Source organism: Diprion similis, chromosome 1 (assembly GCF_021155765.1).
Source record: "Diprion similis isolate iyDipSimi1 chromosome 1, iyDipSimi1.1, whole genome shotgun sequence".
NCBI classification, from domain to species: domain Eukaryota; kingdom Metazoa; phylum Arthropoda; class Insecta; order Hymenoptera; family Diprionidae; genus Diprion; species Diprion similis.
Window position 1 is genome coordinate 5,250,583 of NC_060105.1, and position 15,983 is coordinate 5,266,565.

Genomic DNA, 15,983 nt, shown 5'->3' on the forward strand with positions numbered 1-15,983 from the left:
TAATCTATGATAACTCATGTTTTCTCAGACAGTAAATAATCGAATTTGTTATTTACTTTTTCATTCAATAAATTTAATATTCATGCTGAATAATATTAAATAACAATATAAACATATTCCTTTACAAACCTTCACAAATAGGAAATACAACTACTGGAAAGATAATTTTTTACAACAGTGATTTACACGAAATACATCATATTTACGTACCGTGTGAAGTTGAAGTAAAATGCAAATTAGCAGTGTGTATACTTATATATACTTGACTTGATATATACGTATACTGTATGCATACGTGGTGTACTAGGGAGGTTTCATAGTTCCAATGGATCAATGTTTTGAACATATCAATAAATAGCATCTCCCTGTACATCCATGAATGTACCAGACACATATACATTTATATAATTTATGTCTATGATTCTAATTGTAATTGCCCTAGTACATCTATAACATTTTTAACGTCTTTTTCTGTCGCTTTTACAGCATACCTTTTCTGAATTTGAGTTGCAGCCCAACTGCCAAGCTTTATCGCATCCTTTTTCTTTGATGCGGGACACTTCGCTGATAAAGCAATGTTGTTGGCCACCTGTTCAAGTTAATATGGACAATATTAGTCAACACATAGTATTATTCTCAACCCGTCTTCTATTTCCGACAAATTTTCTACCCTAATGTAATTTGCTTATATAGTGAAAACTTGTTAAAGCCTACCAATAATAGCCCATAAAGTGCTCGGATGTTGTTGGGATTCAACTTGATTGCTTGAGCGAAATAAGTTTTTGCCAATTCCATATTATCAAATCCGCCCTAGATGAGAAAATATTAGATTCGTTAAATTTATTGGGTAGCAAAATTAGAGTACTTAATGTCTACTTGAAGTGCATGTTTGATCTCTATTCAGATAATCCTACAGAACAGATGAGTTTACTCACTAACCTGAGTATATTTAATTTCTGCATATCGCTGATAGATCAAATGACTATGAGGGTTGTGTAAAATTAATTCTTCCATGCAAAATGCTGCTTTTGCATACTCTTGCTCTTGCAGATATAAATCACACAATTCGTGCCATGCTTCTTGGTCACTCATGAACCTGTTCATGAGAATGTCAGTATTTTAATGAAATGAGTAATAGCTTTGACAAGTAATTCCTGATGCCGATGACTAACTTTTTCAAATACTCGGTGAGCTCTTTTATAGCTTCAGTTATTCGACCTTGTGTCTTTAGAATTGCCAATCTTCTTTTTCTTGGTGCGGCGTTAGTTTCATCTCTTTTGATTATGGAGTCCAAAATCTTGAGGGCCTCATCATATCTGCAAATGAACATATTATTTGTGCCAAATAATTAGAGATCAATTTTCAGTGTATCATTATTATGAAGTTAATGTAAAATGGTCATATATAATACTTTTCCAAGGCTTCCATGTGCATTGCGTGATATTTCAGCACCCTCAAGCTGCCTGGAAATTCTTGCTCCAATAAATCAATGCATTCCTTAGCAATTGATAAACGATTGCAATCCAAGGCAGCCACACATACTTGTTCTAAGACTAAATATTCTGTAAAATAATAAATACCACAACATAAAAGTCAATTTTCATGTAATATACAATTTCTGGTAAAGATTAGATGAATAAATATTTATTATGAGGATTCTTACTTTCGTTTCCCAATTTATGGATCTTGTCTGCTAATATGGATTCCCATAGCTCGACCACATCTTCGCTCTTGCGTTCAGAATCCTCTCGCCAAGTTCTGAACAAGTCTCGTACATCTGTGGAATTGATTTGAAAATTTATTAGCCATATAGATTTTTATGCGTAGTGAAATACTGCAAAGCAGTAGGCTAACGTGTGCGCATATTTGCGTTTAGTGATACTTAATTATTCATCATAATTAGTAAAAAAAAAAATTTGCAACTGTGATATTGTAGCAAGATAGTAGCTTTAAGATTTTGTCGTTTAAATCTCATGCTCGTACAACGTGTCCCCAATTGAATGTTATACACGTCTTGTAAAATACCTGTCTTAATACATTTGATAGTCTATGAATATATATTTAAGCGAAATTAATCGAGTGATAATTGATTAATGAGGTAATATGCAGCATGAAATTCAGAAAAATTAATATTGATAAAGTAGCGTTACATATTGACTTACTTGACAAATAGAGGCATGTAAGCTAGAGTATCGAGTTGAGTTTAGGTGTAATTTTTCAATATATGCGTATAAAGAGGATAATGTCATCGTCAATTTATTGACTTATCATGAAGACCTACCTGTCCAAGACATATTATCATAATTCCATGCCATTTTTCGTCTACCGAACAGAAGACCAATAGCCAACAATACTAAAAATTATTCAGTCAATTGCTCAATAAAAGTTGATTACTTAAATCGAGGTTATACGACAGGGTTGGCAGAAAATTTACTCTGTCAAAGTAACGCGATCACAAAAACTTGACTCACTCTTTCCGGAATCTAGAAGGCTGCGCACTCCAATTCAAAAACAACATGTATATAATATACATAATACGCATACATATCTATGTATGTAGAATACATATTTACCATTCGATGTTGCAGGCCGTATTCGCATGATATATATTAATTGATCTAGTTGTTTTAATACCGCTAATAGAAGGTTTATATTTTTCTTCCATTTATATGTAGAGTTTGATCTTAAGCATGAGAGATTTTATAGTTTTTCACATGGAATTACTCGACCTGCAATGATCCGAGCAACAAATATTAGTGTGTAAATAAACACATTTACTGCATTAAACAGTACATTGTCATGTATAGATTTTGTCGGTGAAAACATTTTGCAAAATATTGAGAAATGTATGTTGTAAATTATAGGTTACACATCTTATATATAATTAATATATAATTATTTTTCTTCAAACTAGATATATGATAAAAAATCATAATCTCAAAGTAACGAAATATGCGTGTACCCGTATGTAGGATAGATAAGATATTTAAATTTTTGCGAAACAGCTAAAAATACGTATACCTATAACAAAGGTCGTGAGTAGAACAGGTGTTTGAATGTTTGGATACAGATGGCAGCGGATAATAGTATCTGGGTGGCGCTCAGCTCGTGAAATAATTCCTTGTCGCTCTCATTCCTGGTTGGAATATTGCTCGTGCTGTTATCTGTTGTGTTTTTGGGCTGTAACTCTACGAAAAACATGTCCCTTTGATAATAAATGGTTGAAAAAAAATCAAGTTATAGACATGGAAAAATCGGTTCGTGTTTAACCGTGTAATAATAGTGTCGATTGAATAGAAGGCAGGTGTAATTTAACGGGTAGAAGGTAGGCTCGTGAATTAATAGGATATCGATTTGCCCGCACAAGTGCTGTGCTGGCTGTAACGCACACGACCGAGCAACTAGGCAGCCATGGACGTCGATATTTTTGGGGCACAGTCCGTACGGACATTGAAATGTGACCGTTTAACATCGTCAAAGGCCTGATGAAAGGCAATATGTTGATAATCAGAGTCGCGAGTATAGCGAAGTAGTATTAAATAAAGAATAACGGGAGGGCAAAACCCTCGTACAACGGTGGTTCGTAGCTAGTGTTGTGTTTGTGTGTATGAATCGTCCGGTGCATTGCGTTTCGTTCCTTGTTCCCTCGGTTCCTTGTCCGCGATAAAGTTCATCGTACGCGAATTCCAACGTGAAATATATATTACCGAAAGGATATTGAAAAAGGAAGAATCAAACCAGCGCCTTCTTTGTCAAAACCAGCACAATGGAGCTTGGAAGTAGCATGGGTTCAGGGGCAGTCGCCTGTCCCGTTTGCACCTTGTATTTACGCGAAGGTATAAGCTTGCAAAAGCATTTGGATACCCACCCCAAGGAACAGGTAATAGAAGCTCTGATCAAGGCCAGCACATCGCCAGCACAGCAGCCTCAGCTGAACATTTCTCAACCGGCGCAAAATCCCATCCATTCACCACCGAATCCTGTGGCTTCTCAGTCGCCGTATCCTGTAGGACCAGTTTTTGAATGTCCTCCGGTAGCTCCAATGATGTCACCCCAATTTGCCTCCTTCAGTTATCAACAATTTGTTAATAACGGGACAATGATGATACCGCAGTACGCGATGGCGCCGCAAGCCAATCAGATGATGCAAATGCTGTACAATCCTTACGGTATGTATCAACAGCAACAGATACCAGCGGTCCAAATGATCGCTCCTATATCAAATGTACCAACAACTTCGAGAAGCAGACCTATGGTCTCTGTGGCTAGTGAAAGTGGCGCTCGGAACAACATAATTTCACCTTTAAACAGTGCTGATCTTGAACCGAAGCAAATTTTACCTGAAATTGAAGCAGAACAGGTTTTACCAGATGTTGAAATGTCGGTAGGTTCAATGCCGTTGTCTCGCGAACCAACGGTAAGCACAAACCAGCAGGAAGGTGAGGATCAAGGTGATCGGAATCAGGCCCAACAAGGACGGCACGATTCAATCCCTCCTCATCAGGATAGCAGTAGTCGAATTGAGTATGGAAATATTGTGCAGAATTCAGCAATGAGCAACGGTACAGTCGAGGATGACAGTGATAAGGGAGAAAGCGTACTACCTGACATAGAGGATACAGAATCGACCGGTCCTACACAACAAGTTCCCATACAGCACGAACATACGCAAACTCAGAACAGTGAGGAATTTACTCAGAACTTTGAAGGGGATTCTGAAAAGGAACGTAATAGTCGATTAGCTATTATTGAGATTGATTTAGATGCAGAAGATAATAAATTAGATAATGCAAAACAGAATTTGACGGTACATCGTGAAAATATGGTTGTTTCAGTTGAAGAAAGTATGCCAGTTGCAAGAGTGAAGGGATCGACTGAACAACCTGAAGTAGAACAATTGGAGCGTTTGTTGATAACTATAATGGATACTGAATTCAATGTTGATTCATTGAAAAGTAAAAATGAGAAGATCGAGGAAGAGGAGAAAATTGAGAAAGGCTGTGAGCAGGAAGTTATTGTAGGTGATCGAGAAACTAGCGTGATTCAAGAAATAACAGCAACTACCAACCTAGGTGTGCCGAGAAGTTGCGTAAAGGTGTTGGAGGCTGATCGGATTCGAGAATCCTTAGCTCTTAGCAAAGACAATGATGACCGTCACACATCAGTTCAAACGGATGTGATTGAAACTTGTGCTCAAGAGGCTAGTACCCACTTTGTATATAGTTACAAAAATAGCATATCTGCTCCTGCTTCACCCGCTACTCAAAAGAGCTCCTATCGGCTTAGAACTTATTCGACTCGTTCGGAAATGGGATCGAATGAAAACCTAAGTTCTTACCCTGTTGGTTTTGAGGCAACAACGCTATTGGATGAGGAAGATAATGAAGTGGCCGAAAAACGGGAGTTTAGGGACAACTTTGACGAAGAAGACATGGAGATTGATGAAATTACCAGCCCTCATACTCCATTTGCAAAACATAATGAAAACGTTGAGTGTGTCAGGTCTCACACACCATTGTCAACTTTAAGCGGAATCTCTGGTCTTAGAGTAAGAACCGATCTCAGCAAACCTTGTTCGCCAGCTTCGACACATTCCTTTCAACATCTGGACACAAATAGCCTTTGTCCAGAAGATGATGCTGAAGAGATGGTAGACCCTGCAACCGAAAAAGATCCTATAGATTGTATGCAACTTCAGAGGGAAGTGGAACTAATGGAAAACTTGAAGAATATTTCACAGAAATTACAGCCGAATCATGTCTATCATCAATCTGTGATAACTGAAAATCTCGCCACCTTTTCTATTGAACATCACTCTCAGAAATCCATAAATATCCATGACCGTTACGCAGAGACAAATCGTCACAATGCTGATAATCTTTTAGACTTATCTGAACCGTCAGAACCAACGACAAGTACGGACTCGAAAAACTTCCAACCTGTCAAGTCTATTCTTCACAAACCAACTACAGAATTGTTGAATATCAATGAAGATGCGCATCCAGGACCTATGAATGTACTTGAATTTGATGGTCTTCAGATTCTGGTACCTAGCACGTTTATTAGTGAATCTTCCCAGAAAGCTGTCAGTGCAACTAGTCGACAATCTATAGTAAGCAGCGAGGGTGGGGTGGAGGCAGATGAGGAAATCAAGAGCGTTAACATGAGGGCGGATGAAATCATGCCTCCAAGGGGAGAATTATCGGAACAAGAAAGCAATGGATGCCACGAACCTTCAGCATGGCAGGTAAGGGGAGATCAGAGCTTGTAGGGATAATGCTTTTATTATCCAGTATGGGAGATGAGGATATTTTCATAAAAATATAGTTCATTATGGATTATATTAATTATCCTTATCTACCAAATAATTAACAGACAGTAAGTGTTCGTAAGAATTCAATTTTGAAAATTTCCGATTTATAATGTGGAAAATATTTAATTCTGTGTTTAAATTTCAATAATTATTAATGAAGCCATTTAAAGACGAATATATTTCAGCAGTAACTAATCGAATATACAGTTTTGTCCTACAGGTAGATGTGTAAGGGCTTTTTCAAATAATTTTTAATATGTTCTGCCTAGGCTCAGACCACAACCGCTATAATTGCAAAAATAGATACAACATTCTAAATGAAATTAAGAAAATAGGACAGTTTTGTTCAGTGTTACTTTGGGGTTTGTGTTTTAAAGAGATTTCACTCATATTATTTGCTAAGTAAGTTCTTACTTGAAGTTCATTTTTCACTCTAAAAATAATTTTGTCCCAGGTGTTTTGATACGTGTTTTCCAAATCTAATTTCTCCTTTACAGCTTTGTATGTTGAGAAAATCATACCTTGTATATTCATTTTGCATGTTCTACGAATTATTTTCACTTTTTTCTTTCTCTACAATCCCAATCAAGGTCTTCTGATTTTTAATTTCACATCTTCAAAACAGGATCGTCAGGATATTTATTTCTTCATATACTGTCAAGCAATTAAACATTGCATTGATATAATATCCAATCAAAGCTGTATACATCATGTTGTCTTTAAGCTGTTGAAAATTCATTGTGAATTTCTTTTTGCCAGCAGTTGTACATGGGTCAGGAATCGTCACGGATGTCAACGTCGTACGATTTAATGGCACGTGAGAGTTGGGAGGAATCTGAGGGATCAGATAACGAGATTGGAGGCCCTCTTTTAGACAGTCGTTCATTGGCAACACATTTCACTTCCAGTCTGTTCCTGGACCGTGATAGAAAAACTCCTACAAAGCGATCTTTCAAGTGCCCGCATTGTTCGGAAGTTTTTGACTGTCCAAAAGAACGTAGAGTGCATACAGGGACTGTACATAAAGAAGCAGGACCTAGCAGCAGCAGAGATCCTATGGAGGAACCCGAAGTTAAAGACATAAAATTACTAGAAGGACGAATGAATGTGTTCGACGATCTCTTTGTTCCAGGGCTGCATGTGCAGCAACCTCTTCTTCATCAGCTTCAACCAGTCCATCATACTCCGGATGTGACAAAGTTGGAAGTTGATAGGAAGATTGAAAACTTAATTGTTCCAACGTCTATTGAAATCTCTTGTTCGATTTGTGGGCAAATGTTTACTAGCGAAAAATCATTGCAAATACATCATAGAAGGGTACATGTTTCTGAGAGTAATAAGCGTGTGCGGGAGAGCGCTAAGTGTCAAACATGCAACGAAGAATTTCCATCAGTTGTTTTGTTTAATACGCACTTGAAGATTCATCCCTTGGAATGCGGTCAATGCGGTAAATATTTCTATAGAAAACAAAACTTCAAACTACATATGAAACGACACCTTGGAATAAAGCCTTTCCCTTGCACTGTCTGTGACAAAGCATTTCTAACTAAACAAAAGCTGGATGAACATACCAACGGTCATACGGGCAATGCTCCTGTCAAGTGTAACTTGTGTAACGAAACTTTTAGACGTTATTCGAACTTAACTCAACACAAAAATCGGCATCATTTAAATATTAAAAAAAAATTAAAGGACTACATTTGTCACTGTGGCGAAGTGTTTCACACAAAGAAAAAATTGGCTTGGCATAAAGAAACGCATGACGAAAAACCGAAGGCATGCACTTACTGTAATGAGAGATTCATTCACATGGCCAGTTTAACGCGACATATGCGGAGAGCTCATAATCGTAGATTTGTTCCTGATGCTCAGAGGGAAAATGAAAATGTTGAATGTCCTATCTGTAAATGTATTTATTTACGCTCATCCTTAGCGGTGCACATGCGAGTTCATAATGGCGAAAGACCTTACGAATGTCAAGTTTGTTCTAAGGCGTTCAGCACAAAATGGAATCTACAACTGCACAAATGGACCCATGCTGCACGCAGTACAAAACCTTTCAAATGCAACCAATGTAGCGCCGCCTTTTATCGTCACAGCGATTATACAGCTCACATGAACTCTCACCGCAATGTACGACCTTATACATGTAACTACTGTGGAGCACAATTTATCCGGAAATACAACTGCCTACGACACGTCAAAGAACACGAAGAGAATAAATCATACACGTGCGATATTTGCAATAAAACTTTCCACCGATCGTACTACCTTAAAGAACATTTGCGAGTCCATTCCGGCGCCAGACCATACACGTGTCATATCTGTGGTAAATCCAGTAGTACCAAGTCAAATCATAATAAACATGTGAGAATTCACCATGCAAGGGAACCTGTAAATACCGAGAATTAAAGGACCCAAGGTCCATCTTTGGAACAGCATTATGCTGTGTTGAATGGTCTAAAGTACTGGGTCTATATTATTTATTTAATGTTTGGGTCACTATACGCCTCGTTTCTAGAGAATGAATTATATTGTTGCATATTTAAAGCAAGGTGAATCAAACATTCGCCAGAAATTCAGAGCTGAGCTCTCAGTGGAATTAGGGATTTGTTTCTTCGAAACTCAGAATATTAGATGAAATGATTCTTGATATAACAGCATGCTCAAAAATGATCGCCCTGCTTAAAAAATATTTAAAACAAGTTTTATCAAGAATATTATTTCCTTATTTTACAATTATAATCTAGTAGTAATCTGTATTTATAATTTTTAACAACTATTCTTCGATCCAAGCATGGAATTATCCAAGTTAATTTTTAATCAAATTATAACCACCAATCATTTTTACTCTACTCAAACAAAAGTTTGTCAGTCGTATTGAGTAATTAATTTTCAATTCCACTAGTTTCAGAAATTTGAAAACATACAATCTGCACTTCCAAGGTAGAGGTGTACAATGCACTTCAAACAAGTGCAAAGATTCGAATTTTGATACCATGTCTAGTAGATACTATTTACTATTATTTTTAGCCGTGAAAAACCTGGAGTAAAACGAAATCGTAAGTGTGATGGAGAAATGAATTAAATCAACGAATAAGACGAAAATAAAGTTCAATTTCGTTTATTTAATGAATTGACAAATTTTTGTGAGTTGCTTTTGAAATGGTCATGAACGGTTCAACTTTGACAATGTTATGCTTTGCAAAAAAAAAATATATCTGCTGTGATAATTCCATATCTTGAAATGTGGTCCTCTTTGGCCAACATTGAAATATCAATGTTCAATCACATACTTAAAACTTGGGTATATGATATTAGAGTATACAGGTAAAACTCGTTGATACAGGCCACTCTAAGCGACTCACAAACAGAGGTGGAAGAATAGAAGGAAATTGGTTTTGATGGTAATCTTTTGAGTGGTAACAGAATTAAAACTCAAAGATTTACGTACTGATATTTCATTGAAACAGTCTGTATTGTACAGTGAATTTTCCTGTATAATACACATGTACTCGTAGTCTTCAACCTTTATAGAAATATTCTGTTGTAAATTTTTTTTTCCGTTTTACTTTATGATGAGCATGATTCACGTCTTATGAGATGTAACATGTTATTTCTTACTTTGAAAAATTTGCACCGCAAGCTAGAAAAAACTAGTAAGCCAGGGCGAATGTCTGTGATACGCTTCATAACTTTATTTCAATGTGTCTGGTGCACCCGGACTGAAATTGTTAGTTGAATTTTAAGAATAAGGAAAACCTTGAAAATATTTTTGATCATCCGTAAAAGTTGGTGAAATGCATTATCAGGGATCTTGGGATGCTTTATATCGCTGTGACAATTTTCTTTCCATGCAAGATAGTTTTATGCCTTGGAATCAGTACATTGGACGAAAATGTGTCCCTAGTACTAAAATCAATGGTCATGAAATTTCATGAAATTTGCAATCAATTTGAAAATTGATTATGATACTTAGATAGGACAGGATGTTTTGTTACTGCGTTATGATCCGACAATCTAGTTTTGTAGGTCCAGTGACTTAAGACCCTAACTACTTAAAATAATAAATATTTGTTAACAAAAGTTAACTACCTATTACCTGTGTCTCAGAGACTCAAGTAGACCTCTGACAAATAGAGGGCTACACGTGAAACACGTTTGCCAACTAATAGTAATTAATGATTACGTAAATCTAATTAACCGAATAATATTACATAATTATCAAAACTCTTTGATGTGTCAATCGTTGTAAGTGGTTTTTTTACAAGGAACTATTTTACATAAAGAGTGCATATTGCAAGTTTGCGCGTCAGTGTCCAGTGTATTAAGTGTGAAAGGCCTGTATTGAGTTGTGTATGATCTTTGCGTAAAGGGTCTATTATTTACTATTATTAAGATTGGATTAATAATAACTATGACATTTAATAGTTATGAATCTTAGTTGTTATTCTTCTATATTTATATATTTTGCAATCATTAAGGTGATTTTTATTGGTAGTTTTTTAATACCAAGACTGATCGATGTTGGTGCTTCATATTACTCCTAAATATCAGCGGTTCATCTTGATTAAATCGAAAGTTACTTTATCCCACGTAGATTTCAGTCAATCAACAATCAAAGTAATGCTAGATTTTTTAACGATACTGCTTCGCATCAGACTATTGATTGAAGTCAGTAATTCGGTCAATGCCCAAACTAGTAGTTAAGTTTTATATTTTAAAGAATGAATTACGAGAAATGGTTTTAAGTGCGTCATTTTGATCTCTATTAAAGATAAGAATTAATTTCTCAAGGTGCATCTGACTTAGAATAATTGGCGTTTGCACTAACGCTAACAAGCAATGTACTATGAATGGTTGAAAAATTCATAGGAGTAATATGGAGTTAATTTTCGTACTGCCTGGGTTATATGTTGACTGTACTTTCGAAGACGAGTCTTCTTAGTGTGATTGATGTGATTAAATTGCATAAAATAAGCCCCATGTAATTACAGAGCTTCAACCAAGTACTTGCAATAATTGTTCTCAATTACTATGACAATTGGTCGAGATTTTTAATAAATACGTAGAGAATTATACATTTATTAAAAATAGAAGAGAGAGAATATTTTAATAAATATAATTGGTTGCATCTCGGTTATACACTGGTTTGTAAACGACGTCCTGGATTTTAATCAAGTTTATTTTTGAAGGGGTCTGTCTATCTGCAACCCCCACATTTTAACAATGATTAAGACAAGCGTGTATGTATATTTGATCTTTATTGTATAATTTATACATCACGGCACCATGGGCAGAGTTTTTACACAACCCACCTAGAGCCAACATCGTAGTCATCCAAATGTGCAATTGTGTAGCTAAGCAGCATGCGCGTCAGATTAGACGCAGTACTGTATATAATGTAAATATGTACATCAATTATATTTTATAATAGGGCCAATCAATCACCCGGCAATTGAATATTGTATGAAACTTGATTCATGCTATACGAAGATACAGATAGGATAATTATTATCATTAAACAATTAATAAATCAGCATGTGTACACCTTAATAAAAGTTATGTATTGAGGTACGTTTCTTTGCAATTAAGTTTCTTTGAACATTGATCTATTCAGATATACATATTATTTGATCGCCATGTTTTCATATCGTGAAAATATTAAAATGAACATTAAACTATTTAATGAATTCAAACATTCTGCAAATCATCCTGAATTACAGGAAAAATAGTACAAGTATATATATTTGCATTTTATAAACGATATAATTCAGTGTAATACATGTTATTCTTATATCTGTCTCATCGCGGAACGGATATCATTGGATTGCATTCCAATGTGTTGTTAGATTCAAATTTGAACGTACTTTTCAGCGTCGCCACTATAGCGCTTAGATCGCCGACGGCCATCTTGTAGAAATTGTCGACAGTTGCCGGCTCCGTGTTTACCGACAGAAGGGAATGAACGTCGAGAAGTTAGGCACGTCAGAACGCACGCTTCGTAGTTTGCCTCAGTTCGCATCGCGATACAGCCACGATAAGTTCGGCGCGATTGTTTCGTCTGTGCTCAGTGCTATGATACTTTTGTAAATATTCTATTTATCAAACACTTCCTCGTTGTAAGTGAAAGTAAATTATTTCCAATAAATAAAAGTGTAATGCAAAGGTGCGCGGTTAACCTGTATTGGATCAGTTCCACGGAATATAATTTTTCAAGTGCTAAACATTCGCCGATCGTAGTTTGTTTTACATAGTTTCGTGAATAAAAAACCCGACGCCGTAGTTGTTATGTGAAGTCTCTGTCGGCATCTTTATACCTTTTCTGTTATACCTCGATATTTGTGTACGAGATTTTGTGTTGATTGTAACATTAACTTATTAATTACTTCATCCGTAATTATCTATTTGCGATTACAGCTCGGTTTGAAATGATACGAACTTATATTTGCCCGGACGCATTCACGAATATCACGAGTTACTTATTTCATATTTTATTTCTTTTGTATCCGGTTGATTCGCTTAATTGAAGTTCCTATGAAAGATTTACATCGAAGGTAAAAAAATTGCATTATTATTATTATTATTATTATTATTATTATTATTTCATTCGTTAGTTTCTAAACGTTTATAAAATTGCTCTTGTCATTTTATTCCAATTATCTTTCTGTTACGGGAAACAAACTGATGATCGGTTACATTTTTAATAATTAAGTATGGTGATCGACAATAATGTAAGTGTTTGTTGATGAAGCGATCAGTTGACCGCAGATCGGAGCCCGTAAGCAACTCCAGAGTAACAACGAATACATCGAAGTAAACTTGCTAGCATCGCACAGAGGATAGCCGAATGGATGTAGTCTGTCCGTCAGCCAAAGTAAGTCTAGCACGCAATTTATTATTCATAACTTTTTGACTTGTGACTCTAAATGCTATACCATTCATGTATAAATATTGTTGCGACGATTTTGCGCTGCCCTATCCACCGCGTTTATTGTCTATTTAGAAGGGACCCAATTTTAAATGGATAGGAAAAACTCCGCGCCTGATCATAGGCAACCAATGTAGACACGAGCATCCGATGCTCGATTGCATTCTCGATAGTAATCAAAATAGTAATAGTCCAATGATATTCCGTTGCTTACATGTTATTGTATCTTATGAATTCGGGTGTCACTGTGATAAACAAGTTTGAACGCATTCGTTTAATTGTCTCGTGCAAAAAGTGAATCACGCAGATTTCTTCCGTCGCCGGTATCTGCTTTACAAACACTTTTAATTTCGCGGTACATCGGACTGCTAGTTAGTTGGACTTGGACATGTCCATGCCTTTAAACTTGAGTGATAGAAATCGAAATTGCACGATATTTTATGAATAATGATATCGAAGGAGATATATTAATTACGTTGAGAGTTGTTCCTACACGTTAAGTCTGTTGTTGATTAAGAAGTGTAAGTTCATCCTTCTCTTCGGATAACACAACCTAAAAAATGTCATCGAAACGGAAGCCGGACACGCAAGTGCCGGCAGAAGAAAGCGATTTACTTTCTATTCGGCCGCTCGGTGCCGGCCAAGAAGTTGGAAGATCTTGTATTATGCTGGAGTTCAAAGGAAAAAAGATAATGCTGGACTGCGGAATACATCCAGGTCTCTCCGGCATGGATGCTCTTCCATTCGTTGACTTGGTAGAAGCCGACGAAATCGACCTACTTTTGATATCTCATTTTCACCTCGATCACTGTGGAGCCTTACCTTGGTTTTTACAAAAAACTAGTTTTAAAGGACGTTGTTTCATGACTCACGCGACGAAAGCCATATATCGCTGGCTGTTGTCCGATTACATCAAAGTCAGCAACATCGCCACAGAACAAATGTTGTACACTGAGTCTGACTTAGAAACTAGTATGGATAAGATAGAGACGATAAATTTCCACGAGGAAAAAGATGTCTTTGGAATTAAATTCTGGGCATATAATGCTGGCCATGTTCTTGGCGCTGCTATGTTCATGATCGAAATTGCTGGTGTTAAAATACTGTACACAGGTGATTTCAGTCGGCAAGAAGACAGGCATTTGATGGCTGCCGAAATACCAAACATACATCCTGATGTTTTGATAACGGAATCTACCTACGGAACTCACATTCATGAAAAACGGGAAGATCGAGAGGGAAGATTTACTAATTTGGTACACGAAATTGTGAACAGAGGTGGAAGATGCTTGATTCCTGTATTTGCCCTGGGACGAGCACAAGAGCTTCTGCTGATCCTGGATGAATACTGGAGCCAACACCCTGAGTTACATGAAATTCCAATTTATTATGCTTCGTCTTTGGCCAAAAAATGTATGGCAGTTTATCAGACTTATGTTAACGCGATGAATGACAAAATACGGAGACAGATAGCAATTAACAACCCTTTTGTATTCAAGCACATTTCAAACTTGAAAGGCATCGATCATTTCGAAGACATAGGGCCTTGTGTCGTTATGGCATCTCCTGGTATGATGCAGAGTGGCTTGTCCAGAGAATTGTTTGAGTCTTGGTGCACTGATTCAAAGAATGGAGTAATAATCGCTGGTTACTGTGTAGAAGGGACTCTGGCCAAAACAATCCTCTCTGAACCTGAAGAAATTGCAACGATGTCTGGTCAGAAATTACCTTTGAAAATGTCAGTGGATTACATATCGTTCTCAGCACATACCGACTATCAACAGACTTCAGAGTTTATCAGGATTTTGAAACCACCACATGTTGTATTGGTTCATGGGGAACAAAATGAAATGGGGAGATTAAAAGCTGCTCTACAAAGAGAATACGAGGACGATCCACACACCACCATGGAGATACACAACCCTAGGAATACGGTTGCAGTAGAGCTGTATTTTCGTGGTGAAAAAACTGCAAAAGTTATGGGAAATTTAGCTATGGAAACTCCAAAACCTGGACAGAAATTGTCAGGTGTTTTGGTGAAGAGAAATTTCAATTACCACGTACTGGCACCCTGCGATTTATCGAAGTATACCGATATGAGTATGAGCCAGGTGGTTCAAAGACAAAGTGTACATTTCTCTACATCGTTACCGGTCTTGAAACATTTGTTAACACAGATTGCTGGGAGCATAGAAAACATCGATGATAAAAAGATGAGAGTATTCAAAAATGTTGATGTTATTGTAGAAGGAAAAGTTGTCACAATGGAATGGATAGCGACTCCTGTAAATGACATGTATGCAGATTCAGTTTTGACTGCAATATTGCAAGCTGAAATGATGGAACAACCGCCGAAAACACTCCCTGCGCCAACAAAAATGGACCGAATGCATTTCAAGGAATGTCTCATAGAAATGCTTCAAGAAATGTTCGGTGAAGATTCTGTACCTAAGATTTTCAAAGGTGAAAAACTATACGTTACAGTTGATGGTAAAAAGGCTCACATAGATTTGTTAAATTTAGAAGTAACAAGTACAGAGGATGAAACCTTTCAGCAAATAGTCCAGACTGCTGTTTCCAAGTTGCATCAATCATTGGCTCCGCCGTACGATACTTTATAAAGTTTTACATTGAAAACCTTGTAAATCTAATTCATTAAATGTTCCATATCGGATTGATATTTTCAACATGCAATTTGTACTCTTCTTTTCCTGAACCAATAGATTTAAATTATGACAC

The 15,983-nt window shown here is 36.6% G+C and overlaps 3 protein-coding genes across 4 annotated transcripts; 2 read left to right on the forward strand and 1 right to left on the reverse strand.

Moving 5' to 3' along the window:
• Positions 1-53: 53 nt before the first annotated feature.
• Positions 54-2,462, reverse strand: LOC124408341 (ER membrane protein complex subunit 2-A-like). Its single transcript, XM_046885218.1, has 7 exons — positions 2,282-2,462; positions 1,664-1,777; positions 1,412-1,562; positions 1,173-1,316; positions 940-1,096; positions 715-810; positions 54-589 (listed from the first exon to the last, which is right to left on the reverse strand). Exons 1-7 carry the CDS (start codon positions 2,313-2,315, stop codon positions 416-418), a joined length of 870 nt encoding a protein of 289 aa, XP_046741174.1. The 5' UTR covers positions 2,316-2,462; the 3' UTR covers positions 54-415.
• A 639-nt stretch (positions 2,463-3,101) lies between these two features.
• LOC124408312 lies at positions 3,102-9,419 on the forward strand. Of its 2 annotated transcripts, none has more exons than XM_046885171.1 (2): positions 3,102-6,247; positions 7,073-9,419. In XM_046885171.1, exons 1-2 carry the CDS (start codon positions 3,767-3,769, stop codon positions 8,723-8,725), a joined length of 4,134 nt encoding a protein of 1,377 aa, XP_046741127.1. In that variant the 5' UTR covers positions 3,102-3,766; the 3' UTR covers positions 8,726-9,419. The 2 variants fall into 2 exon arrangements, with proteins under 2 accessions (XP_046741127.1, XP_046741136.1); XM_046885180.1 differs by having other exon boundaries at positions 7,076-9,419.
• A 4,070-nt stretch (positions 9,420-13,489) lies between these two features.
• LOC124405919 (cleavage and polyadenylation specificity factor 73) lies at positions 13,490-15,931 on the forward strand. The gene has a single exon (XM_046881193.1). The coding sequence runs from the start codon at positions 13,805-13,807 to the stop codon at positions 15,863-15,865; it is 2,061 nt and encodes a 686-aa protein (XP_046737149.1). The 5' UTR covers positions 13,490-13,804; the 3' UTR covers positions 15,866-15,931.
• The last annotated feature ends 52 nt before the right edge of the window (positions 15,932-15,983 follow it).

What these genes read in the sequence shown, in the direction of transcription:
- LOC124408341 (XM_046885218.1), bottom strand. Translation starts at nt 2,315, where the DNA reads ATGGCATGGAATTATGATAATATGTCTTGGACAG. An exon ending in CTCACCGAGTATTTGAAAAA is followed by an intron (nt 1,097 to 1,172) that starts GTTAGTCATCGG and finishes TCTCATGAACAG; the next exon opens with GTTCATGAGTGACCAAGAAG. An exon ending in CACTTTATGGGCTATTATTG is followed by an intron (nt 590 to 714) that starts GTAGGCTTTAAC and finishes TAACTTGAACAG; the next exon opens with GTGGCCAACAACATTGCTTT.
- LOC124405919 (XM_046881193.1), top strand. Translation starts at nt 13,805, where the DNA reads ATGTCATCGAAACGGAAGCCGGACACGCAAGTGCCGGCAGAAGAAAGC.
- LOC124408312 (XM_046885171.1), top strand. Translation starts at nt 3,767, where the DNA reads ATGGAGCTTGGAAGTAGCATGGGTTCAGGGGCAGTCGCCTGTCCCGTT. An exon ending in ACGAACCTTCAGCATGGCAG is followed by an intron (nt 6,248 to 7,072) that starts GTAAGGGGAGAT and finishes TCTTTTTGCCAG; the next exon opens with CAGTTGTACATGGGTCAGGA.